The sequence below is a fragment of the Mugil cephalus genome, chromosome 20 (genome assembly GCF_022458985.1).
Source record: "Mugil cephalus isolate CIBA_MC_2020 chromosome 20, CIBA_Mcephalus_1.1, whole genome shotgun sequence".
Lineage (NCBI taxonomy): Eukaryota > Metazoa > Chordata > Actinopteri > Mugiliformes > Mugilidae > Mugil > Mugil cephalus.
Window position 1 is genome coordinate 4,400,746 of NC_061789.1, and position 27,652 is coordinate 4,428,397.

The 27,652-nt window shown below is 45.1% G+C and overlaps 2 protein-coding genes across 4 annotated transcripts; both read left to right on the plus strand.

Moving 5' to 3' along the window:
• The first annotated feature begins 6 nt into the window (after positions 1–6).
• LOC124998297 lies at positions 7–3,963 on the plus strand. 2 transcript variants are annotated; one of them, XM_047572573.1, is made up of 2 exons: positions 7–163; positions 1,229–3,963. In XM_047572573.1, exons 1-2 carry the CDS (start codon positions 142–144, stop codon positions 3,133–3,135), a joined length of 1,929 nt encoding a protein of 642 aa, XP_047428529.1. In that variant the 5' UTR covers positions 7–141; the 3' UTR covers positions 3,136–3,963. The 2 variants fall into 2 exon arrangements, with proteins under 2 accessions (XP_047428529.1, XP_047428530.1); XM_047572574.1 differs by lacking the exon at positions 7–163 and adding an exon at positions 394–715.
• A 1,443-nt stretch (positions 3,964–5,406) lies between these two features.
• On the plus strand, positions 5,407–27,560 carry srebf2 (sterol regulatory element binding transcription factor 2). Of its 2 annotated transcripts, none has more exons than XM_047572571.1 (20): positions 5,407–5,732; positions 13,116–13,516; positions 14,188–14,377; positions 14,457–14,614; positions 14,700–14,870; positions 16,082–16,399; positions 16,473–16,587; positions 16,672–16,823; positions 16,911–17,115; positions 17,213–17,388; positions 19,036–19,285; positions 19,368–19,537; positions 19,633–19,804; positions 20,841–20,961; positions 21,059–21,168; positions 22,692–22,824; positions 23,145–23,316; positions 23,794–23,970; positions 24,236–24,347; positions 25,936–27,560. In XM_047572571.1, the coding sequence occupies exons 1-20, from the start codon at positions 5,642–5,644 to the stop codon at positions 26,148–26,150; spliced, it is 3,609 nt and encodes a 1,202-aa protein (XP_047428527.1). In that variant the 5' UTR covers positions 5,407–5,641; the 3' UTR covers positions 26,151–27,560. The 2 variants fall into 2 exon arrangements, with proteins under 2 accessions (XP_047428527.1, XP_047428528.1); XM_047572572.1 differs by having other exon boundaries at positions 14,718–14,870.
• The last annotated feature ends 92 nt before the right edge of the window (positions 27,561–27,652 follow it).

The window sequence follows — 27,652 nt, forward strand, 5'->3', positions numbered from 1 at the left end:
CCGAGACAGACTTTAGTGGAGATAGAAAACATAAAAAAAAAAAAAAAAAAGAGGGTCCAAAGTTTATGTTCGGCCTCGGCTCGACTTTCTCTTTAGGCTGAAGATGAACGCTTGAAAACAGAGGAGACAACGACGAGAAATATGTCTACTAACCTGGACACGGGTAAGAAAACGTCTCCATGGCCTTTTAAACTGTTGCAAGTCAGAAGTTAGACGAGTGATGAAAGTATTTAAGCGTTTGACTTTTGTCAAACTCTCAGTATAGAGCTCAACCAGCCGCAGTGTCGGTGTTATACGTGGATATATTTATTCAGACGTCTAACCGTCGGTAGAGCTTAGCAACAGTAGCCTAGCAACTGAACTGTTGAATTTTCGTTTCTATGCAACCGTTGTCGAACGTTAGCAACATGCTAATGTCAAAGTAGCTTTGGCTGCTCATATATAAAAACTACGTGATTACAGAGTGACGTTTGACAATAAAGCGTGACCTCTGCTGTTTGACCTTTGATATTTAGCTTTAGATACGTTACCGGTGGATCAATATTAGCGTTATAAGCGGTTAATGCTAGCTACTTAGCTATAAACAAATAGGTTGGCTGAGGGATTAGCTCGCCGATAATAAATAAATTAGTTTACAAAGCGTTGTTTAGGATTAAAGCGTGATATCTGGGGTTTGGCTTTTGACGTTTTATCTATAAGTATTTGTTATAAATGGGTAAGCTACTAATTAATTGATTTGTTTTTGTTGTTAAATGTTAGCTACATGCTAATACCATAACAAGTTAGTGTTGTAGCTGTTTTGCCAACTAATAAATGTTATTTAGGAGTGAAACGTGACCCCTGCATTTGACTTTTGATGTTCAGCCTCATATGTTTCATGTCACTGGGAAGTTATAAGTGGATAACGCTAGTTACCTCCATAGCTGAACATAAATAGATTAGCTGCATAGAGCTGGCGTTTCAGATTTAAACATGATCTCATTTCACTTATTCAGTTCAGCTTTAGATGTTATATTAATAGTATAAGTTGATAATGCTAGGTATTTCCTGAGCTAACCTGTTGATGTTTTGTTTATGTGCTGAAGCTTCATGAAGCCGAGTTAACAAGGCTTCTATTGTGTTTTTGAACAACAGAGTGAAGACAATTGCAGCCTTTCAGTAAATGAAGGGTTCAGTGGTTTGTAGTGACCTCAGTCATTCACTATCTCTGTTGTTTTTCTTCCATCAGAGGAAGAGGAGCCTGTGGACATGGAGGCGGAGGATAATGGAGGCCACTCTGAAACCAGATGGGGTGAAGAACTCAGACTGGTCCTCGTCGGAAAGACCGGATCTGGCAAGAGCGCGTCTGGAAACACCATCCTGGGCCGTAGGCAGTTCCTGTCGCAGATCAGCGCCAGCTCCGTCACCCAGACCTGCGAGCTCGGGAGTGTTGAGCTAACCGAGGAAGAGGAAGAGGAGGAGGAAGGAGCGGCCGTCGCGTGGCGCATGAAGATGAGGAAAGTCACAGTGGTCGACATGCCTGGTTTTGGGGACACTCACCTCAGCGTGGAGCAGATTCATGCAGAAATAGCTAAATGTGTGTCTCTGTCAGCTCCGGGTCCACACGCTTTCCTCCTGGTGGTGCCTATAGGACGATATACAGACTCCGAGGACCAGGCTGTCTGCGAGCTGTCCAAGATATTTGGGGAGGAGGCTGTCTGTAATCACACAGTGGTTCTTTTTACCAGGGGCGATGACCTGGAGGACACAGGGATCGAAGAGTATCTGAGGGAGACGTCACCTCCTGGGCTCAGGGCTCTGATCGCCAGGTGTGGTGGTCGGTACCATGCACTCAACAACAAAGACCCCGGGAACTCGGCGCAGGTTAAAGAGCTCTTGATGAAAGTGGACGAGATGGTGAAGGAGAATAATAGAGGGTTTTATACTAATGACATGTTTTTAGAGGCAGAGGCTGCAATCAGGGACGAGCAGAAAAGGATGCTGAGGGAGCGGGGGCAAGCGGAGGGCGAGGAAAACGAAGGAAGTGAGAGCAGAGCGGAAGAACAGGCCGGCCTGGTGAAGAGAAGAAAGTGTGACAGAGCAGGAGGAAGTGAAAGCAGGAGGGAGTTTGACACAGGAGCTGAAGAGGAGTTTAGGGTGGAGAGATGGACGGAGGAGAGCAGAGGGAATCCTTTCAGCACCCTGAGGGAGCAGTTCAGAGTTCGGCGGCGGGGCGGCAGCAGCAGGGCGGTCGGCAGGCGTCAGTCTCTCCGGTCGTCCCTGAGTCGCCTACGAAGGGAGGCGGCGCTCTCCGCTAAGGTGCTGGAGAGAGTTAAGATCCTGGTGGCCGCCGGAGCCACGGGCCTCGCCGTCGGGGCGGTGTTTGGAGCGGCTGCCCCTTTGGCGGCGGCGGCCGGGGCGTCCCTGATGGGCAACTCGGTCGGTTTCGCCGCCGGTCAGCTCGCCGGGATGTCCGTGGCGGGAGGCACCGGCGTGGGGAAGGCCGTCGGGGCCATCGTGGCGGCGGCCTCTGGGAAAACGGCCGTGGCTCTCGGGGCAGCGACGGGCGGAGTCCTGGGTGGATCTGTGGGAGCTGTCGCCGGTGCTGAGGCTGAAAGCCCTGGGGAGGGCGCTCTAGATGCGCTCGGGCAGGTTGGTCTGATAGGAGCATCGGCTGTGGGGGTGGCGGCAGGTGTGGGAGGTGCCCTGGGAGCTGGTGCCGCCTTGGGTGCAGCTCTGGAGGGAGGAGCGTTAAGCACGGCAGCTCTTAGTGGAGGCGAAGCTGCAGCCGCAGGAGCAGCCACCGCTTCTGTAGCTTCAGCAGCAGGGCAGCAAGCGGTGGCTGTCGGCGCCGGGGCGCCTCAGTGCGCTGCAGCCTTAGCTCAGGAGGTCGCTGCTGGGTCGGCCTGTGGCGTAACAGGACCCAGCGTGGCGTCTGTAGCCACCAGTGTTGCATCATCACACCACTGGGGCACCGTCGCTACGACAACACGCATCCTGAACGCGGTGGCCGAGATCGGCAAAGCCGCAGCAGGCATCGCCTTGGCTGGAGGGCTGGTGGTGAAGGTGGTGAAAGAGAGAGTGAGAAGCGGCGCAGGGACAACAGAGGCCGGTTTCTCAGAGAGGAGGTCTTATGAAATCTACTGGAACAAATAAATAGAGGGGTGAATGAGATCGTATTTGCATTCTGGTTTTATTTACCCTCTGAAATATAAACTACACAGCCAGCGGGCAGTAATATAACACAGACTTGGGTTTCCTGCAAAGCCGGAATGAAAGGAAAAGGCGACTTTTTGGAGGATTACGAATAAGCTCGGTGACATTTGCTGTTCTGTGCGGGATGATTGAAAAAGGATATTGGGTGCACAGCGTTTGCTTTATTTGTTGTTTTCAGACACGTTTTGATCAAAATCAAATGCTATAAGGGCAGAAGAGCTGCACATCTGAAAGAAAACACTAGAAAAACTTCACACATTTTACTTCTAGAAATGTTGTTGTTGTTTCATCTCAACTTTATTTCTTTTATTTTATTTTTGACGATTAATCACAGCAATAAATGCAAAATAAGCTCAATTGTGCAGCACAGTTAAATATTTGCCGTAGTTTTTTTTTGGTAGAAACTGAAAATGCTTTTGATTCAGCCTGATCCGTTATTATTATTATGATTATTATTATTATTATTATGATAATCCATGCAGTTCTTCTTCATCTCTCTGAATGAGTGGAGGCCGTTGTGAAAGAGCAGCGAACAAGAACGTGCTTCAAGTTTATCAAAAATGAACAAAACCACAGAATCATCAATGTGCTTCGTAAGCTTGTTTTTGAAGGTTTTTCCTCTTGTAAACACTAGTGGGTGGTTGTGTTACGTCACTTCACATTTTGTAATCCGTAAACAAGGAAATAGTTTTGCGGTTAATGTGTCAACACAGGCTGATTCTTGGATGAAACGATCAATAAATAAAAAAAAAAAAACATTGAAAAACACTGATTGTCTTTGTCAATAAATTTAGACAGTTTATTCATTAACTCTTTTCCCACTATAACACGTGTGTTAGGACCAAATAACACATGAGAGGTGTGTTTTTGTTTCTTACATGTTTATTTAAATCACATTAAACAGCTTCAAATACTTCTAGTGAAGTTAGAACACATGCTTTTTGATGACTGACAAAATTATAGAGATCCTGTTCTTTTTATATATATTAATTATGTTTATTTACAATTATTGTTGTGATCAGTTAATTTAATTCCATTTTAAACCATTTAATTAAACAAAGGTTTAATATACACTGCTTGGTTTTGACAAGAAGCTTCTGTAATGTCACAAAATTTATTTCCATCCAGTGTTGCATTCATGTTTCACTAATATCTTGTATTGCCGATGTTCGAGTCTGACCACTGCACAAAGTCTTCTCCAGCACATGAGGTGCTCAATGGGGTTCAGGTCTGGACTCTGTAGTGGCCAATCCACCCACGCTGAACCACTCTTTAACTATTTGAGCCCCATGAATCCAGGTATAATCATGTTGGAATACGACCGTGGCATCAGGGAAGAAAACTGATGGAATAACATGGTCATTCACTATATTCAGGTATCAGCTGACCTCATTCTTTGGGCATAATGTTGCTGAACCTGGACCTGAGCAACTGCAGCAACCCCAGATCACAGGCCGGTACAGTAGACACCAGGCACGATTTTTATGCTCCTTAGCAAATTGAAGCCTTTTTTCCCGGTTAGCGTCACTGATTAGTGGTTTTCTTAAGGTTGCACGGCTGTTTAGTGCCAATCCCTTGAGCTCCATTTGCACTACACGTGTAAATGCTCTTACTTTCACTATTAAACATTGAGTTCTACTGTTGTTTTTCTTCCATTTGATTTCACCAAGTCAACCAATATTTTTTCCAACCACATGAAGACGATGTTTTCCCATTATCCTTCCAGTTTTTAATAATGCAGCGTTGGACAGTTCTTAACCTTATTTTAGTAGTTTCTTCTTCAATCTTCTTACATGTTAGTTTTTTTTCCTTGATGCCAAAGATTTGGCACTTCTCAAACAGACTTAACGTATTTTCCACGTGGTTGTTTAAGAAATGATACCTCTTCGCTTAGTTGAATCCTGTGTACTAGTTATTTATAATACAGTTCAAACGGGTTTTAATGGACGTGCCTTCAGAATAACATCACACTTGTTGCCCTCGTGTCGTTTTTTCCGCGCTGCTAAAAGCGTCCCTGATGATGTCGTCTTCTTTTCATGAAGACAGGGGGCTCGGTTTATTCAAATGACACAGAAGCTTCTGATGCGTGACGTACTATCAGACCACAGCGAATACGCGCCTCCCATTGGCCGACGCCGACTGGTCTCATGACGAGAACGGCCCTCCGGCAGCCAATCAGATCGCGTCTTGGCCCACCGAGTCTGTTTGGGAATGACGTAAGGAGCGTCAAGCAAAATGGCGTCGCCTTAAACACAAATCTGTGTGAATGGGTTTATTGATGTAGAAGTCGGCCTCGGTCGAGGTTGTAAGTGTTTGTTTTTGCGGTCGCTCCGGAATAAAGGCGCGTTTAAAGAGCAGATAAGCCCGTTTGAGGCGTTTCCCGAGCGGCTCGGCTCGGTTTTCCCCCTTCGGTGACAGCCGGAGAGGCGAGCCGCTGACAGACAGGATGGACACGGGAGAATACACCTCCACGATGGAGAGCATGGACTCGACTCTATCGGAGTTAGGGGATGAATTCACCCTGGGAGACATTGACGGTAAAAATAACATTAATAATAGTGATATTCATGCTTCTTTTAACCGGGTTCGTGGAGGGTTGTCTCGTTTCCTGGAGCGGAAGGACCCGAGCTGACCTGTGACAGCTGCACAACACGGAAAGTTTAACGTATTTTAATAGTTTTTAAACGTCCAGAAAGCAGCTAACGTGAAGATGACGGTGATATTTTAGTCCACGCACATCCACTTTAACACCTCATATGTCGCTGACATGAAAACAGAAGCATTTGAGCTAATTTCCGTTTTGTTTACTTAGTCTAAATTTAGCCAAGTTTGCTTTCCTAAAAATTTGCATTGTTCAAATTAGCTCATCTGCAGCTGTTAATATTTGCACTGACCCACGTACTCAGCTTATTTCCACTCCTTATTCCACTTTCTTCTTCTGCTCTGAATATTTGACCTACTGCACCTTTTAGAGTTTAGATCATTAGTATATATTGTAAATAAACTAATGCATTATGGGATATTGTCCTGGATGGAGTTGGCTATAAATTATGAAGTTATTAAAAAACAAAAATGGTGTAAGTGTCCCAGCTGCTGGGCAAGAAAGTGCAAAAAGTTAAGTTAGAGAATATATTTATGTCATGCATATAATTTAGGTTATATTCAACATGCAATACATATATTTATCCATATTTATTGGAGTAAAATGAAGTGAAAAAGACAGAAGTGATGCACGTCGATAAACACGAATCCACTACGAGTGTTGCACTTTGAGACAAAACAAATATTTTTGTAGGAAAATTGGACTGTTTGTTCTGGGGCTGATTCTACAAAGAGGGCACACAATATGCAGAAATAGTATTTAAGGACAGAGAACGAGAGTAAAATAAATAAATACATGAAAAAAAAAGAATATGATCGAAATGATAAGTCCATTTCCTGAAATGCACACGTGTCGTGCTGAGGATGTAGTCGGTTCTTTAGGAGCGGAAGAAACTCAGAAACTGGAAACTGGAATTATCTCCAGCTGTTATCTAATAATTAAATATGTTTTCATACTGAAATTGGACATTTTGCATCATGAGCACTTTCAGGTATTTCAAGAACTAGATATTTTTATGATAATGTAAGATAATATTTTACTTTATTAACACCCACTGGAAAAAATTCAGATGCTACAGCTGCACACGTTAAGAAACAACAGTGACCAGAAAAGAAATGAAGTAACATTTGTATCTCGATGACTCTAGCGTGACCTAGTTATATTCCTTAAAGCCCTCAATACTTATTCCACTGGTTATTATCAGTCCTTTGTGTCTTTATAAAGTCTCTCGAGTGTGAAATTAGTCGTTGTTCGCAGCGTTTATTTTCTTGTCGTGACGCAGAGCTGTGTAGAGATCAGGAGGCTGCAGATGGGAGAGTGGAACTAGCTCGTCCGGTCCCACTCAACTGTTTTATTTAGTTTTTATTAGAACGTTACGAAGCAGAACTTTGCAGAACTTAACCAGGACACCACATCCCTCTCGTCTCTCTTCAGGCTCGTAGCTAACGATCAAACAGCATCCAAGCCGCTCGGTATGAAAACAAGTTTCATCCTTTGGCTCGCGGTGAAAGAACAGGGGTTTTCGATTTGACGGCAGCCAGCGCAGAGTCACCAGATTTCCATTAGGGCGGAATTTTACTGAAGTCACCAGACTGGACGGACGAGTGTGTTTAGGCGGCGTTCAGGGTGAAACTGAGTTTTAGGAGATTTTTCTTTTTTCTTTTTTCTTTTTCTTAGCGTGGGAGTTGCACAGATACAACTTCTACAAGTACTTACACGTAGGAACTTAAGTTGTAGGAGTAGATCAACACAACACAATGCATTTCACTAGTTCTACAAACCAAAGCCTCTATGTGTCTATGTTTTTTTGGTCTAATGAACTGACTAGTGCATATGTAAAAGCTCACATTCATGGCTAAATATTCCCAGGGTATGCTTGAGATAATGTAGTTTTATATATGCTACCATGCTACATGCTATTAGCATGGACTACTTTATGGTTTAACGTCCAACAATCGTTCAACAACGATCATCGCGTAGATCCTAGGACTGTAACTAACCTCCCCAGAAAAACAGAGCGCCAAGTTGTGATTGGTCCGCTTGGTATTAGTGTGCGTCCTCTTTAGTATTTCTGGCTCGTTCTCCGTCTCCACAATTTTCAAGTTGTTTTGGATCAATAAGGAATAGGGAAGATCAACCGAGGAGGTTTGGAGACATTTGTGCAACTCGTGTTTGGTAAAATTTCTGCGAAAGTTTGTCACCATTGTTGAACCTGAAGCAGGAAGTAGAAACAAAAATGAACCGGACATTTAGGAGGTGTTGTTACAAAATGAGCCATATGAGCACATAAGTATAATTGACTCACACCAGCGTAGGCTTCGTGCATAGTTTACGGCATCTTGTATCATAGTAGCTATAAAAAAAAAAAGCCTTTAACAGCCAGCTACACTGCCTACTTGTGCAGCTCCTGTTGGTTACGTATTGTAACCTCAGTTTCTATGAGCACAGGCGTAGTATGATACCGTAAAGTGATATCTGGTGTGGTTTTATGAAACGAGTGTATAGCATGCACAGCATAGCGCTGAAACTGGAACCACGCAGAGGTCGGTGGGTTTCTAGACCTGACTGAAGATACCTGAAGATACAGCAGCAATGGCCGACACTGACACTGACACCGTCCGCACCCAAACACTAAACCTTTTCTGAATCTGGTGTTTATTCTCCCATTTCAAACGTCCCGTCCAGACAGGATGAGCAGACGGCACAGCCCCGACCACAGTTATGTAATCCCACTTAATCATTGTGTCAAAAGGGAGGAATGTACTGATTGTGTGAAAGTAAAATGACAACTGATGAATTCACAGGCGAGCTGCCGCACAGACGCTTCATTTTTCACTCGACTCTAACTGTAGGCGCCGTCTCCACAGCAGTTTGGTACAAATGTGTTAAACTTAATCATAAATTCCTTTAAATTCCTTCACTTTTTCGAGTGTGAGGACACATCAGGCATCTGGTCCTACGTTGATGTAGATCACTGTTCCTCTGCCAGTTGCTCTCTGAGCGGCTCTTGTTATGTAACCTGTTTTCTTTGCTCTTAGCAGCCTTGGAAACTGCCCCCCCCACCCCACCCCCTCCTGCCCCACCCCACCCCATAAACCCTTTGATGGATTTACCCTTTGTGTCAGCTTGTCTGAAGCTCGGGGGGGCTCAGGGCAGCTTTGTCCTATCTGCCACTAACAGTCTGCCCCCCATGGAGGTTCACAGGCGTGTGGTCTAATGTGTCTGCCCTCATGTAGATACATATATATATGACGTGTCCTGCCCTCGTTATTTCTATTCTATTCATTTATTTCATTCGGAATTTAAAATCTGAATCTGAATTCATCATGATACATTTTGCTATTCTGGTCATAATAAAAATATTATAAATTAAATCCATGTTCATCTCAGTTTGTCCGTCTGAGATGATACTGATCAGTTAAAGTCAAATAAGTTGTGTAACTACAGGTTTTAAGGAGGAAGTTGTGGATAAAGCTGTGGTGACTAATCACGTCTGTAGCATCGTCTGTTGTAATAGAGGTCACGTATGTGACGTCACAGGTAACGAAGTCTCCATGGTTACGGCCACTGACAGTTGAACGTGGAGATTAGCAGCATTAGTTTGAATCAAAGGCTTTAATAGCGTCTAAACTGTAAAACTAAATTTTAAAAAAAGGGTGAAGAGCTGTTGTGTGATTGACTGAAACCACAGATTTGAAAAGCATTTTACAGATATCTGCCAAAGAACCGAGAAGTAAATGTATCGCTGCGTTAGAAGAAACAACTGGATCCAAGCACAATGTTGTGTTGTGGTTCACATTTAGTGTCAGATAATATTAATTTATGCTGTATTTTTAGATGAAGTCATATCTTAAGTTACGTTCTGGAGGGCTGTCAGAGAAGTTTGTGGATGTTGTTATTTTGTCGTAGTTACGGCCGACAGTAACTATTTTGGCTCCAACAATAAATAACACTTGTTATTATGTTAAGTGGAATATTTGCATCACTCCTCGTCATCATTTTAACGCTACAGTATTGTATGACTAACGTTACTTCTCAGTAAAGCTCCTATTATTAGCATCTTTTATTTAGTTACATTTATCATAACTAAAATGACCTAAAACTAACTGAAACTGAGGCTAATCCACTTTTCTAAATCCATACTAGTTCATATGGATCATTGTTGAGTCCAATTGTTCTTAATTTAATCTGATAATCCACATTTTTCCAGGTCTCTCTGTATTTACTGATACATTTCACCACGTCTTTGCCACTCGGGGGGCGTGGCTCCGCCCGGCAGTGACGTCAATGTTTTTTTCCTCATTCATAAATCACTAAAATCGGGGATATTTTCAGTGACAACTTCAAAACTGGGACTGTCCCCAGAAATCAGGCGACATCTGCTCACCCTAAATTACTGGAGGATGTGGCTGCTTTCTGCTTTTTACTTGCTGGCTCTCGTCGTATTTCAGCTTGTGGAATAAATTTGTTGTGTGTCTACCCTTAACCATTATCTGTTTTTTTGAATACCCTGCGTATGGGACGAGCCTTCTGATATCTGAACCAGTTCCACATTATTGATGAGGAGCCCCTGATAATGTTAGTCCAATCCAAGAGGAAATGATGAAATTGGCGTCATTTCTCGGTGTCTGGTAAAAACGAATAAGAAACAAATATCTGCCTATTCTTAAATATGGACACTTGTTCAGTTTAACCAAAGTTTAACAAATGGATTTACAATAGATAGAGGCGATGGTTTCCAGCCCCAAAGCTGTTCAGAAACATATTAGATTGATGGAAGACCTGTAATTATTGCTTAAAATATTAGATTTATGTTTTGTTTAGTACTTTAATCACATAGATTGCTGAAGTTAGTGTTGACTGTCATGAAAAACAAAGCAAAAATCATCCAGAACCACAAGAATGATCCCAAATTTTCTTCCCCTAAACTCTGTTTACACCTGCAAAGCAAATTTCAAATCCATCAGATTTTGCAACACTACCAATTGGTCCATTGGTTCTTAAAGAGAGCCGGAGTTATATACATGTTCAACTGCCAACAAGTTTCACTGTCCTTGGTCTGAACCATTGTTTTTTGTGTTGTTGTTTGGAATCCGAATCATTTTTATAGCCGTGTAATTGTGTAACAGCAGAAGTGATAAAGCTATATGCAGATGATAACACAAACTCAGCGTTGGCCTGGTGTTCAGCCGTCTTATCAGTCGGGGTGTTCCTGGGGATTTGAGTCTCTTTCTGACTTTCGATCAATAAATGGCGCCTGTTGGATCGTCTTTGTTATTGTGGGACTAAGTTCAAGGCTGCAGGCTGTAGTCATTGACATTTGTCTCTGTCCCTGAGAGGTGAAGCCATATATCCTCTATCAGTGACATTGATCGATCGGGGGAACTTCGACTGTGTCTTGGAGTTCAAAAGTCCTGCAAAAAGGGGAAAAGACGGGTTGTTTGTTCTGCTCAGCCACATGTCCACTGCTCTTTGTAAACTGTGAAGTCTGAGCACAATCTGCTGGATGAACTGTTTTAATCGATTACTATTCCAGTCTTTTAGCAAAAAAATGCCTGTTTAGGACAAAATAAAGTGCTGTTCATGAACATTTTGGAGCTCATTCGTGGTCTTGGTCTCTTTTTAAAGCCAAGACTCTGAAGTGTCTATCACAAAAGTCAGAATCACTCTTAAGTGGTTTTGTTCTAGAGGAATCAAAGTTGGCACACAGTTAAAAACTTTTGAAATAATGTGTTGGTTGAATCCTGTAATAACTTTTATCAATGAAATCAGAAGAAAACGACATATTGCACCATTTAATCAAACACAAATCTGAGCTGTGATGGAGGACCGAACCAACGGCAACTTGAACCTAATTCTGCTCAATATTAATTTTCTCCCATTGTAAAAACCAATAAATTATATATTTTTAAACGCTGCTACTGGTAATCAGGAGTATAAGAATATTCTGTAAATGTTTATTTAAATTTATGAATTTTGGTGTAGGTCGAAGAGGAAAACAAAACACAATCTATCAGTGGATCTTTGGATACAACGCATTGGTATCTTGGAACTTTGTCCTCTTTGGAAAACTTCAGTGGACCAAGGACGAACCGTGTAGCTACATGAATTATCTCAATAAACCTCAATAAATGTTTAATAGATGGCAAGAAGCTGTCTCAATCATCCTTTTTGAAAAATTAACCAACACAGATTCTAACAGCCCCAATGACGTAAATAATACGCCGTGGCTTTTCAAAATAAAAGCAGCGCAGTTGTATTACATGCACAGCATAAATACTTATTTATTTTTATTCATGACTGACACACCGCGGCCCAGACAGGGATGCTCAAAGGGACGTAAAATGCCCAGGTTTGCAGTAGTGGATGGTTTCACTGCAGATTTCCTGAATGGATCCAGTTCGACATCAGTTCATTGAGAGATATTCCAGCTGTGACAGTGCTCACCTCTGGTTTCAAGTCTTTCCTTTGGATCAAACCCACATGTGCTGTCTCACAACATTTTCCGTTTCAAACTGCAGCGACATTTGTGACCAGAGGATGCAATAAATCAATATCACATCTTTCAAAATCAATTTGAACCCATCGCTACACATTAACCAATACATTTGTCATAGTTGTAGACGTAGTTACTGAATGATAGCGTCCTACGACATCATATTACCTGCATTTATTAGTGGAAAATAAGTGTTAATTGCGGCGTCGACTGTTTTGTTTATTACCGATTATTCTCTGATGGTTATAATCAGCCAATTTAACAGTCAGGCCCTAGCTACAAACAAACAAACAAACATCTCGACTTAAAGCTGTTGAGATTTAAAAAATGTGACGACGTTTGTCGGAAAATGTCTCTAACTGAATGAGAATCAAACTGATTCAGGAAATCTGTGGCGCTACCCAGCCCTGGTGTAACACATGATAATAACGCAATCATTGTTATTGTTTTGTTACTTTATTATTTATTATTTATCCATCAGTTCCCTCAGAGCCGCCTTCATCTCCGTTTCAGGGCCATCAGCGAGAGTTCGAGGCCTCTTTGTCAAGGCTGCGTGTTTGAAGGTTTCTTTTTACTGCTTTATGAGCAGAACAGTAGCTCGGACTTGGTGTGTGTAGAAGTTTTATGTCAAGGTCGCACCGTGAAACTCTTATCTGTTGATAATGAGCAGCCGTCGCACATCTCAGCCGGATCTACTCTGAGGCTTCTTCACCGAACCGTGGAAAAAATAAACTGGTCAAGGACGGAGCTCAAAGACGTTTTTCTCTGAGTGACACGACTATGAACCCGTCAAATGAATATGTGTATTTTTATTTTCTTCAGAGATGCTGCAGTTTGTCAGCAACCAGGCCGGCGACTTCCCCGACCTGTTTGAGGACCAGATGACGGGAGGCGCCTCCTCCACCCAGCAACCCACCATCCAGACGCCTCAGGCCCCCCAGACTCTAACCGCCGCCGCCGCCGCCGCCACGCCGGCCGCCGTCGCCACCGCCGCCTCCTACCACAGCCCCAAAATCACCCTGGCCTCCTCCCAGTCTGTGCCCCTCACTCCTCCTCTCACCCCCGTGCAGACGCCCTCCCCCAACACGTCATCTCTGCAGCAGCAGCAGCAGCAGCAGCAGCAGCAGCTGGTGACCCGCAGCCCCCCCCTCCTTCAGCCCCGGCCTCAGGTGGTCCAGCCCATCCAGCCTCAGCCTCAGCAGATGGCCCAGCCCACCATCCAGGTATCAGCTGACACAGTCAGCCACAACATTATGACCACTAACAACATCCTGTTTCCAGAACCTTAAGAAGGCCCATGTCCACTCTCTGATGAGTTTTAGAGACCTATTAGGAAGGTGGTCATAATGTTATGCCTGATCGCTGTGTAACCGTCGCTGTTGCATGTTTATTTTCTGCTTATTTTTGCCCATTTGTACCGAAAAATATCTGCTTGTGTAAGAATTCTTCCAGAGTTTATGTCGACTGATCTCGATTTACTTCAGCCTGCGACGAGTAAAACTCACGTTGAAGTCAATAAATATAGAAGAACGGTTTATTTTGCTGAAATCACTGCGGGGAAAATGTCTGAGTAGAGGTAGAAATATCTGAGCTTATCTGGAAGCTGAGACACATGAGAAAGGAAAAGCATTTCAGACCGAACACAAGGATGCGTCGCTGCAACAAATAATAACTTTTCTGGGGATGCGCTGGTGGAATATCCACAAAAAATAAACTAAAAAGCTGAAAAAAACGACCAGATACTTGTAGAAAGGTCACTTGTAATGTTATGAAACAACTTTATTACAACATATAAAAGTTGTGACCAGATACTTACCTGTAGTTGGAGGAAACTCTTCTTTCTCTACTGAATGATCCTCTAAAATTGAAATAAAACCATTTGTCTCATTTGCAGATGCACACCCAGGCCATCCCCATGCAGACCCAGAACTTCCCGGTCCACACCCTGGTCCAGACCCACAACCAGACGCCCCTCCCCATCCAGACACAGGCCCAGACCGTGATGATCGCCTCCAACGGCGGACAGTCGCGCTTCATCCAGAACCCCGTCATCTGCCACCAGAGCCCGGCTCCTAGTTTCCAAGGTGACGACACATGAACGACTTTTTTTGTTTGTTTTTTTTATAAAATAAACGTAACCGTCCCCGTCTCTGTTCCCCGCAGTCCTCCAGCCACAGATGCAGAGCATCATGACGTCTCAGCAGCTGCAGCCCGTCACCATTCAGCACCAGCGCGTCCTGACTCAGGGCGGTCAAACCATCCAGACGCTCTCCGCTCCCACCACAGTCCACGCCGTGCAGCAGCAGATGCAACAACTGCCCGTTAGCAACCTCACGCCTATCACCGTCACATTTCATTTAGACTCACAAAACTGTTGCAGCCAACTTCACAAAGTAATGTTTAAAGTCTTTTGGTTGTGGTCAGGTTCTGGTGCAGCAGCCTCAGATACTGAAGACGGACTCGTTGGTTCTCACGACGCTGAAGCCAGACGGGACACAGGTGCTGTCCACCATGCAGAGCCCTGCAGGGATCACCACCCTCACCACGCCCATCCAGAACACCGCTCTGCAAGTACCGGTACGTACCTGACGTTCAGTGGAGTGATTGGCTCAACTTGTGAAGCTACATATACATTGAAAATAGAGGGAAATAGGAGCAGGTTACAAAACCACTCAAAGGAGGCGTGTTCTGCATTTTCTACTGGATGTTCACATGAGTTTTATAAAGTTTAAGACTTCTGCCTCTTCCTCTGACATATTTTCTCATACTCTTCAATAACAATACCAGCCAAAAGCAACTAACACATCCGATGACGTAGGGAGTGACGTAAAATAAAGATGGTGGAGACTACGTCCCAAAATGTATCATAAATGTTAGCTGTGGGGCTATGAAGTTAAGAGGAGCTACTGATAGCTGGGAGGCTACGAAACTAAGAAGAGCTACTGTTAGCTGCAAGGCTAGAAACTAGGACGAGCTACTAATAGCTGTGAGGCTATGAAGCTAAGAAGAGCTACTGTTAGCTGTGAGGCTATGAAGCTAAAAGAAGCTACTGTTAGCTGTGAGGCTATGAAGCTAAGAGAAGCTACTGTTAGCTGGGAGGCTACGAAGCTTAGAAGAGCTACTGTTAGCTGGGAGGCTAGGAATTAGGACGAGCTACTGATAGCTGTGAGGCTATGAAGCTAAGAAGAGCTACTGATAGCTGTGAGGCTATGAAGCTAAGAAGAGCTACTGTTAGCTGGGAGGCTAGGAACTAGCACGAGTTACTGGTAGCTGTGAGGCTATGAAACTAAGAAGAGCTACTGTTAGCTGGGAGGCTAGGAACCAAGGTGAGCTACTGTTAGCTGGGAGGCTACGAAGCTAAGAAGAGCTACTGTTAGCTGGGAGGCTATGAAGCTAAGAGAAGCTACTGTTAGCTGGGAGGCTAGGAACTAGGAAGAGCTACTAATAGCTGGGAGGCTACGAAGCATAGAAGAGCTACTGTTAGCTGGGAGGCTATGAAGCTTAGAAGAGCTACTGTTCGCTGGGAGGCTATGACGCTAATGAGAGATAACTTTAGCTGTGAGGCTATGAAGCTAAGAAGAGCTACTATTAGCTTACATTTAATAAGCTGATTTTCTTTAAAACAGCTGATTTCTACAATGTTTTATTCCGGTATTATGTGTAAAATGTGAACATATTTACTACGTTGGTGTCTGTTCCGTTTGTTTCACGTCCTCTTTAAAGATATCCAACACCACAACGTGTTAGCACTTCACTTTAAAACTCACGGTCCGAACTTCTGTCCTTAGACGCTGATGAGCAGCAACATCCTGACCACCGTCCCTGTGATGATGGGAGCAGGCGGAGGAGGAGACAAGCTGCCCATCAAGCACCTACAGCAGGGCTCCCCCCACTGTCCCAACGGAGTCAGAACCAGCATGGAGCAGAGCCAGATGACGGCGGGCGGAGGAGGGGGAGGAGGAGGAGGGGTAGTAATCGGACCGGGAGGGGTGGTGAAGGAGGGCGAGAGGAGGACGACCCACAACATCATCGAGAAGAGGTACCGGTCGTCCATCAACGACAAGATCGTGGAGCTCAGAGATCTGGTCATGGGCAACGACGCGAAGGTTAGTAACCGACTCAGCAAGAGATAAATATTGTTTAATGTCGTGAATAAAACGGAAACATATTTCTTCTCAGATGCACAAGTCAGGAGTGCTGAGGAAGGCTATAGATTACATCAAGTATCTGCAGCAGGTCAACCACAAGCTGCGGCAGGAGAACCTGGCCCTTAAGATGGCCAACCAGAAGAACAGTAAGTGTTTTTTCAGTCCACTACACCTGTACTCGGATCATGATTTACAGCGAGTTTGAGTTTTTTTATCTTTGTTTATCCCAGAGCCTGTGACGCTGTCTGAAGACGTGGAGCTCAAACAGGAAGTAGTGATGATGTCTCCTCCAGCCTCGGACTCTGGTTCCGGTTCCCCTCACCAGTTCTCTCCGTACTGTGTCGACTCGGAGCCCGGCAGCCCTCTGCTGGATCACGACCAGGTAATGAAGTCAGGGTTACACACCTATTTGTTTTTAAGATTTGATGATTAATTTAACACCTTTAATACCTTTTTTTTTGACTTTCAGCTGAAGAGTGAGCCAGATTCTCCCTCCTCGGTCGGAGTGATGGATCGTTCTCGACTGCTTCTCTGTGCCCTCACCTTCTTCTGCCTCTCCCTGAACCCCCTGCCCTCTCTCCTGGGCTCCGAGGCGTCGGGCTCCCCCAGCCTGTCCTCCGGCCACGGCCCGTCGAGGACGCTCGTCTGGTTTCCAACCCACACGCAGGACTTTGGTGAGCGGTGACGATAAGATCGATAAATGCTGCGTATTCCCAAAAAAAAAAAAAAAAACGTTGCCTCAAACGTCATTAATTCCTCCGCGTCCTCCAGCGTCTTGGCTGCGATGCCTGTTGCCGTGGGTGATGGTGTGGGTGCTGAGCGGCGTGGGAGCCGTGTGGGGCTGCGTCAGGGTGCTGTACCTGTGGGAGCCCGTCACGCCCCTCCACTCGCCAAAGTCCGTGTCCTTCTGGAGGCACCGCAAACAGGCAGACCTGCATCTCAACAGGGTGAGTACGGGTCGGCTCGTCGTACCAGCAGGTGGCAGTGGTTTGGATTCCTCATTTAAAAAGGGGAGACAGGAAGAGCTTCTGTTAGCCGGGAGGCTAGGGACTAGGATGAGCTACTGTTAGCTTCCAAACTACAAAGCTGGGAGGAGCTCCTGTTAGCTGGGAGGCTATGATGCTTTGATGAGCTACTGTTAGCTGGGAAGCTCTGAAGCTCAGAAGAGCCACTGATAGCCGGAAAGCTAGGAACTAGGAAGAGCTACTATTAGCTTCCAAGCTATGAAACTATAAAGAGCTACTGTTAACTGGTAGGCCTGGAAGTAGGAAGAGCTACTGTTAGCTGGTAGGCCTGGAAGTAGGAAGAGCTACTATTAGCTGGGAGGCCATGAAGTTAAGAAGAGCTACTGTTACCTGGAAGGCTATTAAGCTGGGAACAGCTACTGTTAGCTGGGAGACTAGGAACTAGAAGAGCTACTATTAGCTTCCAAGCTAGAACTAGAAGAGCTACTGTTAGCTGGTAGGCCTGGAAGTAGGAAGAGCTACTATTAGCTGGGAGGCCATGAAGTTAAGAAGAGCTACTGTTACCTGGAAGGCTATTAAGCTGGGAACAGCTACTGTTAGCTGGGAGACTAGGAACTACGAAGAGCTACTATTAGCTTCCAAGCTATGAAACTAGAAATAGCTACTGTTAGCTGGTAGGCCTGGAAGTAGGAAGAGCTACTATTAGCTGGGAGGCCATGACGTTAAGAAGAGCTACTGTTACCTGGAAGGCTATTAAGCTGGGAACAGCTACTGTTAGCTGGGAGACTAGGAACTACGAAGAGCTACTATTAGCTTCCAAGCTATGAAACTAGAAATGGCTACTGTTAGCTGGTAGGCCTGGAAGTAGGAAGAGCTACTATTAGCTGGGAGGCCATGAAGTTAAGAAGAGCTACTGTTACCTGGAAGGCTATTAAGCTGGGAACAGCTACTGTTAGCTGGGAGACTAGGAACTACGAAGAGCTACTATTAGCTTCCAAGCTATGAAACTAGAAATAGCTACTGTTAGCTGGTAGGTCTGGAAGTAGGAAGAGCTACTATTAGCTGGGAGGCCATGAAGTTAAGAAGAGCTACTGTTACCTGGAAGGCTATTAAGCTGGGAACAGCTACTGTTAGCTGGGAGACTAGGAACTACGAAGAGCTACTATTAGCTTCCAAGCTATGAAACCAGAAATAGCTACTGTTAGCTGGTAGGCCTGGAAGTATGAAAAGATACTATTAGCTGGGAGGCCATGAAGTTAAGAAGAGCTACTGTTAGCTGGGAGGCTAGGAACTAAGAAGAGCTGCTATTAACTTCCAAACCAGAAAGCTGGGATGTGCTACTGTTAGCTGGGAGGCTATGAAGCTAAGAGGAGCGTCCTTTTGTGAATCACGAGGTCCACAGTCTTTTTATTTGAGATGATCATGTTGTGAATATCTGAGTCTTGAGATAAGATAAAAATGTCAAAAAGGAAAAGCCTTTGCTTTGACTCTCGTTGTTTTCACGTCTCAGTCCAGCCTCCTGTTTACTCATATCTCAGCCGTGACCTCTTCCACGTCCTTCCCCTCTCAGTCCGTAGTGAACCCTGAACATTTTTGAACAGTTTGTCCCTCCCTTCCTCACGTCCGCAGGGAGACTACACGGCGGCGATGTCCAGCCTGGAGACGTGTCTCTCTGTCCTGACCAGGGCGCTTCCCTCCACCAGCCTGGACCTGGTCTGCTCGCTGTCCTGGAACGTGATTCGCTACTGCTTGCATCGGCCGACCCCTCTGGGCTGGCTGGTTCACCAGGTGGGAGGAAAACACGAAGGGGAGGAGGCGAGGACGAGCGCGAAGGACGCCGCTCTGGTTTACCACCGGCTGAGCCAGCTGCAGCTCACAGGTGAGTGTCGAGAACAAACGTTTCCCTGAAACGCGTTCCACTCGAGAAGAAGAAGATCTGAACGTCCGCCGTGTCTCTGCAGGGAAGCTGCCTCAGCGTAGCAGCCTGTGGGCTTTGTCTCTGTCTCTGAGCGCCGTCAACCTCAGCGAGAGCGCCCAAGGCAAGATGGCGCCCGCACAGCTCGCCCAGATCTACGTCACCGCAGCAACAGCCCTGCGCACCGTCCTGGGACATCATCTCTCCTGTCTGCCCGTACGAGTCCACCCCGTCCCGTCATCGTTCACTATTGATAAAACAAAAAAAAAAAAAAAAGTCTTCCTTCCGTCATCGCCGTGTTTGTCTTCCAGGGTTACCTGCTGGGTTGTGCGGAGAGCGTTGCCAGCCAATCGGACACCAAGACGATCCCAGACTGCCTGCGTTGGCTCTTCACTCCTCTGGGGAGGCAGTTCTTCCTGAGCTGCGAGTGGTCGGTGAAATCGGAGAGCAGCGACGGCGTCTTCACTTCCCAGAGAGACCCAGGTACGTTAAAGAAACCGAATAAGATCCAGTCCAGGAGCCATGGTCAGTAGCTGGGAGGCTAGGAAGTAGGAAGAGCTACTATTAGTTTCCAAGCTTTGAAGCTAAGAAGAGGTAGTGTTAGCTGGGAGGCTAAAAACTAGGAAAAGCTACTGTTAGCTTCCAAGCTATGAAGCTAAGAAGAGCGTATTTTAGCTGGGAGGCTAGGAAGTAGGAAGCACTGCTATTGGCTCCAAGCTTTGAAGCTAGGGAGAGCCTCTGTTAGCTGGGAGGCTAGGACGTAGGAAGTGCTACTACTACCTTCCAAGCTAGGAAGAAGAAAGCACTACTATTAGCTTCCAAGCTATGAAGCTAAGAAGAGCATATGTTAGCTGGGAGGCTAGGAAGTAGAAAGTGCTACTATTAACTTCCAAGCTATGAAGCTAGAAAGAGCTTTTGTTAGGTGGAAGGCTAGGAAGTAGAAAGCGCTACTATTAGCTTCCAAGCTATGAAGCTAGGAAAAGCTTCTGTTAGCTGGGAGGCTAGGAAGTAGGAGGCACTACTATTAGCTTCCAAGCTAGGAAGTAGGAAGCACTCCTATTAGCTTCCAAGTTATGAAGCTAAGAAGACTTTTGTTAGCTGGGAGGCTAGGACATAGGTAGCGCTACTATTAGCTTCCAAGCTATAAAGCTATAAAGAGCTTATGTTAGCTGGGAGGCTAGGAAGTAGGAAGCGCTACTATTAGCTTCACAGAGGTACCTCATATGCCGGGGGCTCAAAGTGCTACGAGTCGGCTTAGAAAGCTGAGTTTGAGCGAGTTTAGTAGCAAACTAGATGCGTAACACAGACAAAATGTATGAAGTAAACACCTAAATGTGCATTTTTAAACTAGTTTGATAAAAAAAAAAACATGTTAATGAAGCAAAATAGCAAAAAATGTCACAGTTGATTAGTGGAAAAAAACTGTGCATTTATTCATCAGCCAGATGACTTTGTGTCTCTGTTCTCTGCGAGTTTAAAATGAACGTTATGAGCTAAGATCCTCTCCGTTGTCCTCCAGCCGACCCCATCGCACAGCTGCACCGCTGTTTCTGCAGGAAGCTCCTAGAAAGAGCCGTCCACAGCCTCATTCAGCCGCAGAGCGACTCGGACGCAGGAAAACGACAGAAGAATGAATCAGGGTGAGTCATGAGCACTGCTGCTGCTAGAGAGGAGTCCTGCATCTATATATATATATATATATATATATATTGATATATTCATCTGTTACTCTTTCAGGGAGTTTTCCAGTGCACTCGAATTCCTCCAGTTGTTGAACAGCTGCACCGAGGACTCTCCTTCCCCTCCTTCCTCGTTTCCGACTCCTCCCAATCACACCACCGTCCCAGGTATGAATCACAGGAAGGGGCCCTGATCGTTTATGAATCATAATTAAAGTTTGTTTGGGAAAGAGGTGTGAAGATTAACCACATGGCTCTCGGACTGACCAGTCTGAATGGATTCGGTCACGGATGACGCACGCAGGCATCGATTGGTGGATCCGGTTTCATCGCTGTAAATTAATTACAGTCTTTATTGGTTCATGCCACACAAAGCACACTTATGTCACAGGCTGTATAAAGAGGGGCAATGAAACAGCTGCTTTAAAACTGAAGCCAAAGCGAGTAGAGCTCCCCCTGGTGTCTGGCTGCAGTACAGATCATAAGCTCCACCCCCTCCATGTTAGTGGGCGGGACTTGGGCCGAACTAAAACACTAAAATACACATTAAATCTTTTTAGATTAGGTAGTTATATATGATACTGGTGCACGTTCAAGTGTAAGTTCCTTATTTGACGCTACAGAAACAGGATGCGACATAATGGCGATTACCTGTTGCCATGGCAACTGCTTCGTAAATGAGTCTTTTTTAAATAGGTACAGTGTATAATCCAACATGTCCTTGTATCTGGTGGAGGTGGAGCAGAGCGTAGGATTGTCGTTGACTACTTTTGGTTTTATCTTTATATTTCATCTAAAAAACGTTTCACATTGTTGCCTTGTTTGGTTTCAGTCTTTTCAGCACAACCTCACCTGTGCCATTTTACCATTATTATTTCATTTTGACAAACTGTATTAACACATTGGACCTAAAACCATAAAATCCAAGTAGGAAAAAGTTAAATTTTTCTTTTCAGTCGGGTTTAACGAACCATTTTTATGACTTAGGATGTAAATCTGAAGTGTAAATTTCAAAAGCTTTTGAACTAATTTAACAAACAATAAAGGTATTTTTAACTATTTCGATTAAAATGAAGGAAATGCATCACACATTACAACTATTTACAACCATTTATCAGGTGTAACATCAAGTAATAATATCTAGAAGTCCCAAATCTCTGGTTTCTCTCTCTTAGGCTGCAGTTACTCCATAGACTGAATACAGCCAGACCTTTTCCTCTTCCTTAGCAACCGTTAGTTACTGATTGTTTGATGGGATGCATTTTTCCACCAATAGGAAAGGGGCTGTCAAGTGAATTATTCTAGTTTTATTTGAACTATTAACACAATTTTAAAAGCTTGCATATAGTTTAAAGTTAGCAATTTGTACCAAAGTTGAAACGTAGATTCAGTGACGCTGCATCTTGCTGCTACGTCGTCTGAAATTGATCATGTGATTTCGACGCACCATCACGCATCTGTCGAGTCCAGAGGGTTAATTAAACAAAAACACGAGTGAGTCTAAGTTTAACTGCAAACTCACAAAATGGCGCCGCCCGTTTCCCTGGGAAAATAGTGTCAATTTACCCAAGGCCAGGAATGCGTAGTCCATATTTATATACAGCCTATGCATTTATCCCACGCTACTAAATCCAGTTTGTCTTCTTGCTTTGAGTTTAACACGCGTCTCGTTTCCTTCTCGTCCCCCACAGTGGGAGACCCCGTGAGTCGCTGGTGGGCTCTGGTCCTGAAGGCTGCCGTGCACTGGCTGCAGGGCGACGACGTGGTGGTGAGGTCTCTGCTGTCTGAAGCCGAGCGAATGCCGAGGGCTCTGCACATCCTCGAGTGAGTGAAACGCAACAAGTCACAAAAACAGGAAGTCACTCTGAAGCGCGTCTGAGGCCGAACACAGCTGATCCAGATCAGTTTTTATGTGCGGTGCCTTCAAATGGGATTCACCATTTCCATGTGAATGGCGCCCTCTTGTGGTTTGGATGATGAGTCCGCGAGTTGTGATGTGATATCTCATTAACTTACTAATAAACTCACTAGTTCCATTTGAAGGTTACATGTTTTCACACACATTTTTCACATTTACAGGTACCAGGTGCAGATGCACAGGTGAAACAACCCATTAATAACCGTGCGTCCTCCTCCCGTTTCAGCCACCCGATGCCCAAGACCGTGCTCCTCCTCTGCAAGGCGGTCCAGATGAGCCTGTCCCCCCTGAAGGGAGACGGGGCCGTGTCCTGCCTGTCCCACTGCGACAGAGCCAGCAGCTACCTGCGCTCCAGCATCTCGGTGCCGCTCACCCAGTCTGGAAACTGGCTCAACAAGGTATAAAAAAAATAAAAAATACTCACCGTAACGTCTAACGGCTTCCTCTGAGTTTCCTGCTTGGGACCAATAAACTTGCAGTGCATGTTTCAAATCAGGTTTGGGAGTGAAGTGGAGTGGGTGGGTGGAGGTTTGGGGCTGTGTGTGTGTGTGTGTGTACAGTGTGGGTGGTAGGAGGTGGCTGTGGTGCATTGTAGTTGCATTGCATGATCCTGAAGCCGAGTGCAATGTGTCTGCAGTGCAGTACAGAGGCCTCCCCGATCTGCACGCACCCGCTACACACCCCACCGCTTCACTTTAATCTGCAGTGGGCGGGGCTTGTTTTGATTTGTGGATCATGGTGGAGGTGGTGGAGGCCGGTCTCATGGTGATTATGATGATGATGGAGGCTCACTCTTAATTGAGCAGCTCTAAATGAAACCGTTCTGACCGAGCAGCTCCTCATTTCTCTCTCCTGGTTTTGTTTTAATCTTGAAGGGGGTGGAGCTCCTGCTCTGTGACCTCCTGCTGACGCTGAGGACCAGTCTGTGGCAGCGCGCCGGCACCAGCAACGGAGAACCGGGTCCGGCTCCGGGGTCCCAGTTGGCTGGTTTTCAGAGGGACCTCAGCGCCCTGAGGAAGCTCACGCAGAGCTACAGACAGGCCCAGCACAAGGTACAGGAACAATAAACAACCTCACACTGATGTGTTCCTCTCACTATGAGCCCATAAACTTCCTGCTAATCGCGTTCACATTTATTCTCCATCACACGTCTGCAACCGCTGCAGCTTCGCCGCGCTCCGACAGGTCGTCACTCACGCTGAGATTTACCAGACGTTCTCTAACATCCAGCATCGTTCGACTTAAGGAGCATCTTAACAGGGTCGCTCCCCGTCTTGGCTGCTGTAACTGTTGTGTTTTCTGTTTTCTTGGCCTCAGGTTTTCCTTCATGAGACCACGGTGAGGCTGATGGCCGGAGCCAGTCCCACCAGGACTCACCAGCTGCTGGAGCACAACCTCCGACGAAGGACGCAGAACTCCTACACGGCCGGTAACCGAGACTCACGCACAGACACATCAGAGTTTAGTCTCTGCTCTGGTTGTTGTTAGCTTTTAGCTGCACAGTCACACACACAAACATACGACATAAACACGGTGCAACGTCACCATTAAGTGACTGTTATTTAGTCGTGATGCAGAGCGAAAAGTTTTATGCATGTCATGTCTGAATGCCAAACTCATTTGCTTTACACATCGTGGTTATGTGTAGCGTACTTAACTTGCATCCACCGTGGTTTCTGCAGAGTCTTAAAAGACCAATTTAAGGCCTTAAGCGTCTTAAATACGAGCATATTTTGCTCTTTTTGTAGGTGTTAAATTATATTTAGTCTTAAATCCTGATTATCACCCCCTCTGGCCTCCTCAGCCTGTTATGTTTCTGTTCCTCATTAGTGAAACCCACCCCGGGGATGTCCTGAGTCAGGCTGCACAATTAATCAAACTTTAACTGCGATCACAGTTTTGGCTGCAGCGATTAAATGAACACGATCGTGTGCGATGTTTACGTTTAAAACACGGGTTCTGCTGCAGATCTGATCAGACACTAGTCCACCAACCACCAGGGGGCGAACGTTTGCTTCAGGCGTCATTAAGCTGCCTAAAAAAAACAAGCGGTTTTTGGATTTTGGGGGCGAGTGACGTCAAACATTAACAAGTTACATGCTGAGTTGTGTCACAGTGTCTTTCTCCCGCAGCGTAACACAACTGATCTGTTCAGTCACGTAAAAGGAGGAGGAATGAATGAATGAAAGCTAATGCTGCTACGCTAAGTCCTCGTCCATGTCCACAGCCATTTATTATTCTAATTTAAAGTTTCCTTTTGCACTGGAAACCAATAGTAGTGCAGTAAAAATACAGATGTTTTCCCACATGATGAATAATCATAATCGCAGTAATTATCATGATTATCATTCTGTCCATAATCTCTGATTCTCTTTATTTTCCGTACTTTCAGTTTCAGAAAGTCTTTAAGTCGTTAAATTTCACTTGTTCAGACCTGTAGAAACCTTGACTCACACTAGACATAGAACCTGGAAATGTACTTGACTTACGGGGAAATTCTTTACAAAATCCAGAACAAGACAAACAGTAAAAGACAGAAATTTTTAAAATAGACCAAACAGTATGAAACATTTAGTCGCGTCTACGCTCTGAGCCGTTTACTACGGCTTTTTATTAAGAGCAGGAAGTTCACGGTTACCTAGTGTGAGTGTGTCCTCACACACACCAATAAAATATGTTTTGCATGGACACTGGACATTAATCACCTTCATAGTAAATGTGTGTTAGACAGAGAGATAATATTCAGCTGGCGTCCTTCTGGTTTTAAGAACCACTGTCATAACTGTGGAAAAAGAGTTGCAAAGCAAATACAAGCATTAGCCGTTAGGCTAAAGCTCAAAGCTAAAACTAATACAGATGCAGATGTTCACATATTTGGTTCTTCAGGTGGAGACTAAATGTGTCAGAGGTGCAGTTCACCAGGTTTCATGTTCCATCATTTAGAAGCTAAAGGCAGCAGATCTATGACGGGTCACACGGTCTCTAATCTCCACTTCCCTCCCTTTTCTTTCCTGCAGGCGAGTGCGTCCTGGGTGAGAGAGAGAGGGCCCACGCCATCCTGCTGGCCTGCCGCCACCTCCCCATGCCCCTGCTGACCCCCCCGGGGCACCGGGCTCGCCTGCTGGCCGAGGCCAAGCGCACCCTGGAGCGCGTGGGCGACCGGCGCTCGCTGCAGGACTGCCAGCAGATCCTGCTGCGTCTGAGCGGCGGCACCACCATCGCCGCCTCCTAGACGCTTCCACCGGGCTCCTCGTTGGTCCTCGTAACACAAGCCGAGGGGCCGCGGGGGCTGCACATCTTTATTTTATTTTGTTTCGTTTCTTTTTGCTGGTTTAATGCTTATTCGTTGCTGCACAATCACCCCACCTTCTGCTCACTAGTGGTTACTACACCGGCACGCTGCCTCATTTTAAACGAGGAAAAAAAAAATTGAAAATCAGGTGAAACATCCTCCTCCTCCTCCTCTTCCTCCCCAAAAAGGAAAAAAGGGACCACGCAGCACAGCCGTGCATTAATTAGCTTTAGAATTAATGATCTGTACAATCATGACTAGCACCTACGACGCGAGTGCTAAGTAATAAGTTAATGTCTCATTTCAGTTTGCTTCGTTTGAAGGGCTTTACAGCGGCGCGCACACTGAAAGCTTTTTAGCCTCTTAACCGTACAGTGCTGAGTAGTGTCTCTTCTTATCTACCTCAAACACTGTACAATGCCAGCATTGTACCGTGCAGCGAAACGGACGCCGAACGATCGGAGGGAAAATCTGAACGACGGGAGGGAAGCAGCAGCGACGGCCTAACCACACAAACACACACACACAGATACAGATTACTGCGTTTTGAAACTCACAATGTGATTGTATATAGGTTGTACATAGATATATTAAACAGGAAGTTCTTAATAGCTGCTTCAGAGGAGGAAGCAGAGTCTTTATAATCTGACCCGGAGAACTTCTTAGGGCACGACGACCACGTCGACTCCTGCTCCGGACTCGGCTTTGAATAGAAATCTAAATTCTTGATGAGGATAATAAAAAAAAACATAAAAACATGTAAAATATAAAGTGAGGATTTCATTCCTTCGTCCAGCTCTGATGAAAAAAACTCAAAAAGGCCTTCGTGTGACGTTTTAGAGATGAATAACAGAACGATGGAGGATCTCTGTTTATTTTCCTGTCATTCCCGTTTCTGATCATTTCTCTTTTTCTTTCTTTTTTTTATTTAATGTAACATTTTATTCGTGTGGAAAGTGCAGGGGCGAGTGTCGCAGTTTTTTCTGTTTTCTATCCGCAGCCTTGGGCTCAGAAAAACTCTTAATAGGAAGATGTTTTATATTTTATTAAACGAGTAAATCCCTCATGTAAGCTCTTAGCTGGGTGTTTTAGGATCACTCTTTATTTAGATCAAGTGTGATGTTAGACGTTGGCAGATTTTTTTATTTTTTTTGTCTTCCAGGTGAGTCCGAGCTGTTATCTACTGAAAATATTTACCTGGAAAAGAGAGAAATGCTTAAAGCTGGAGCCTTTGCTTTCACTTTAATCATGTTACTTTATTATTATTATTTTTTTCTCTGTCGTCTTCTCATTGTGTTTTATTTTCCGTGTTTATTTGGATGTTTTCTAATAAAACAGCACATGAGCGTGTTTGGCCGTTAGTCGTCTGTTTACTGGGGTGTTGGTCGGGTGTGAACTTTTCGTGTTGTTTTGACTTTCAGATACGATCTGAGTCCGAATTA

What these genes read in the sequence shown, in the direction of transcription:
- LOC124998297 (XM_047572573.1), top strand. Translation starts at nt 142, where the DNA reads ATGTCTACTAACCTGGACACGG. An exon ending in GTCTACTAACCTGGACACGG is followed by an intron (nt 164 to 1,228) that starts GTAAGAAAACGT and finishes TTCTTCCATCAG; the next exon opens with AGGAAGAGGAGCCTGTGGAC.
- srebf2 (XM_047572571.1), top strand. Translation starts at nt 5,642, where the DNA reads ATGGACACGGGAGAATACACCTCCACGATGGAGAGCATGGACTCGACT. An exon ending in CGACAGAAGAATGAATCAGG is followed by an intron (nt 20,962 to 21,058) that starts GTGAGTCATGAG and finishes TTACTCTTTCAG; the next exon opens with GGAGTTTTCCAGTGCACTCG. An exon ending in CAATCACACCACCGTCCCAG is followed by an intron (nt 21,169 to 22,691) that starts GTATGAATCACA and finishes CGTCCCCCACAG; the next exon opens with TGGGAGACCCCGTGAGTCGC.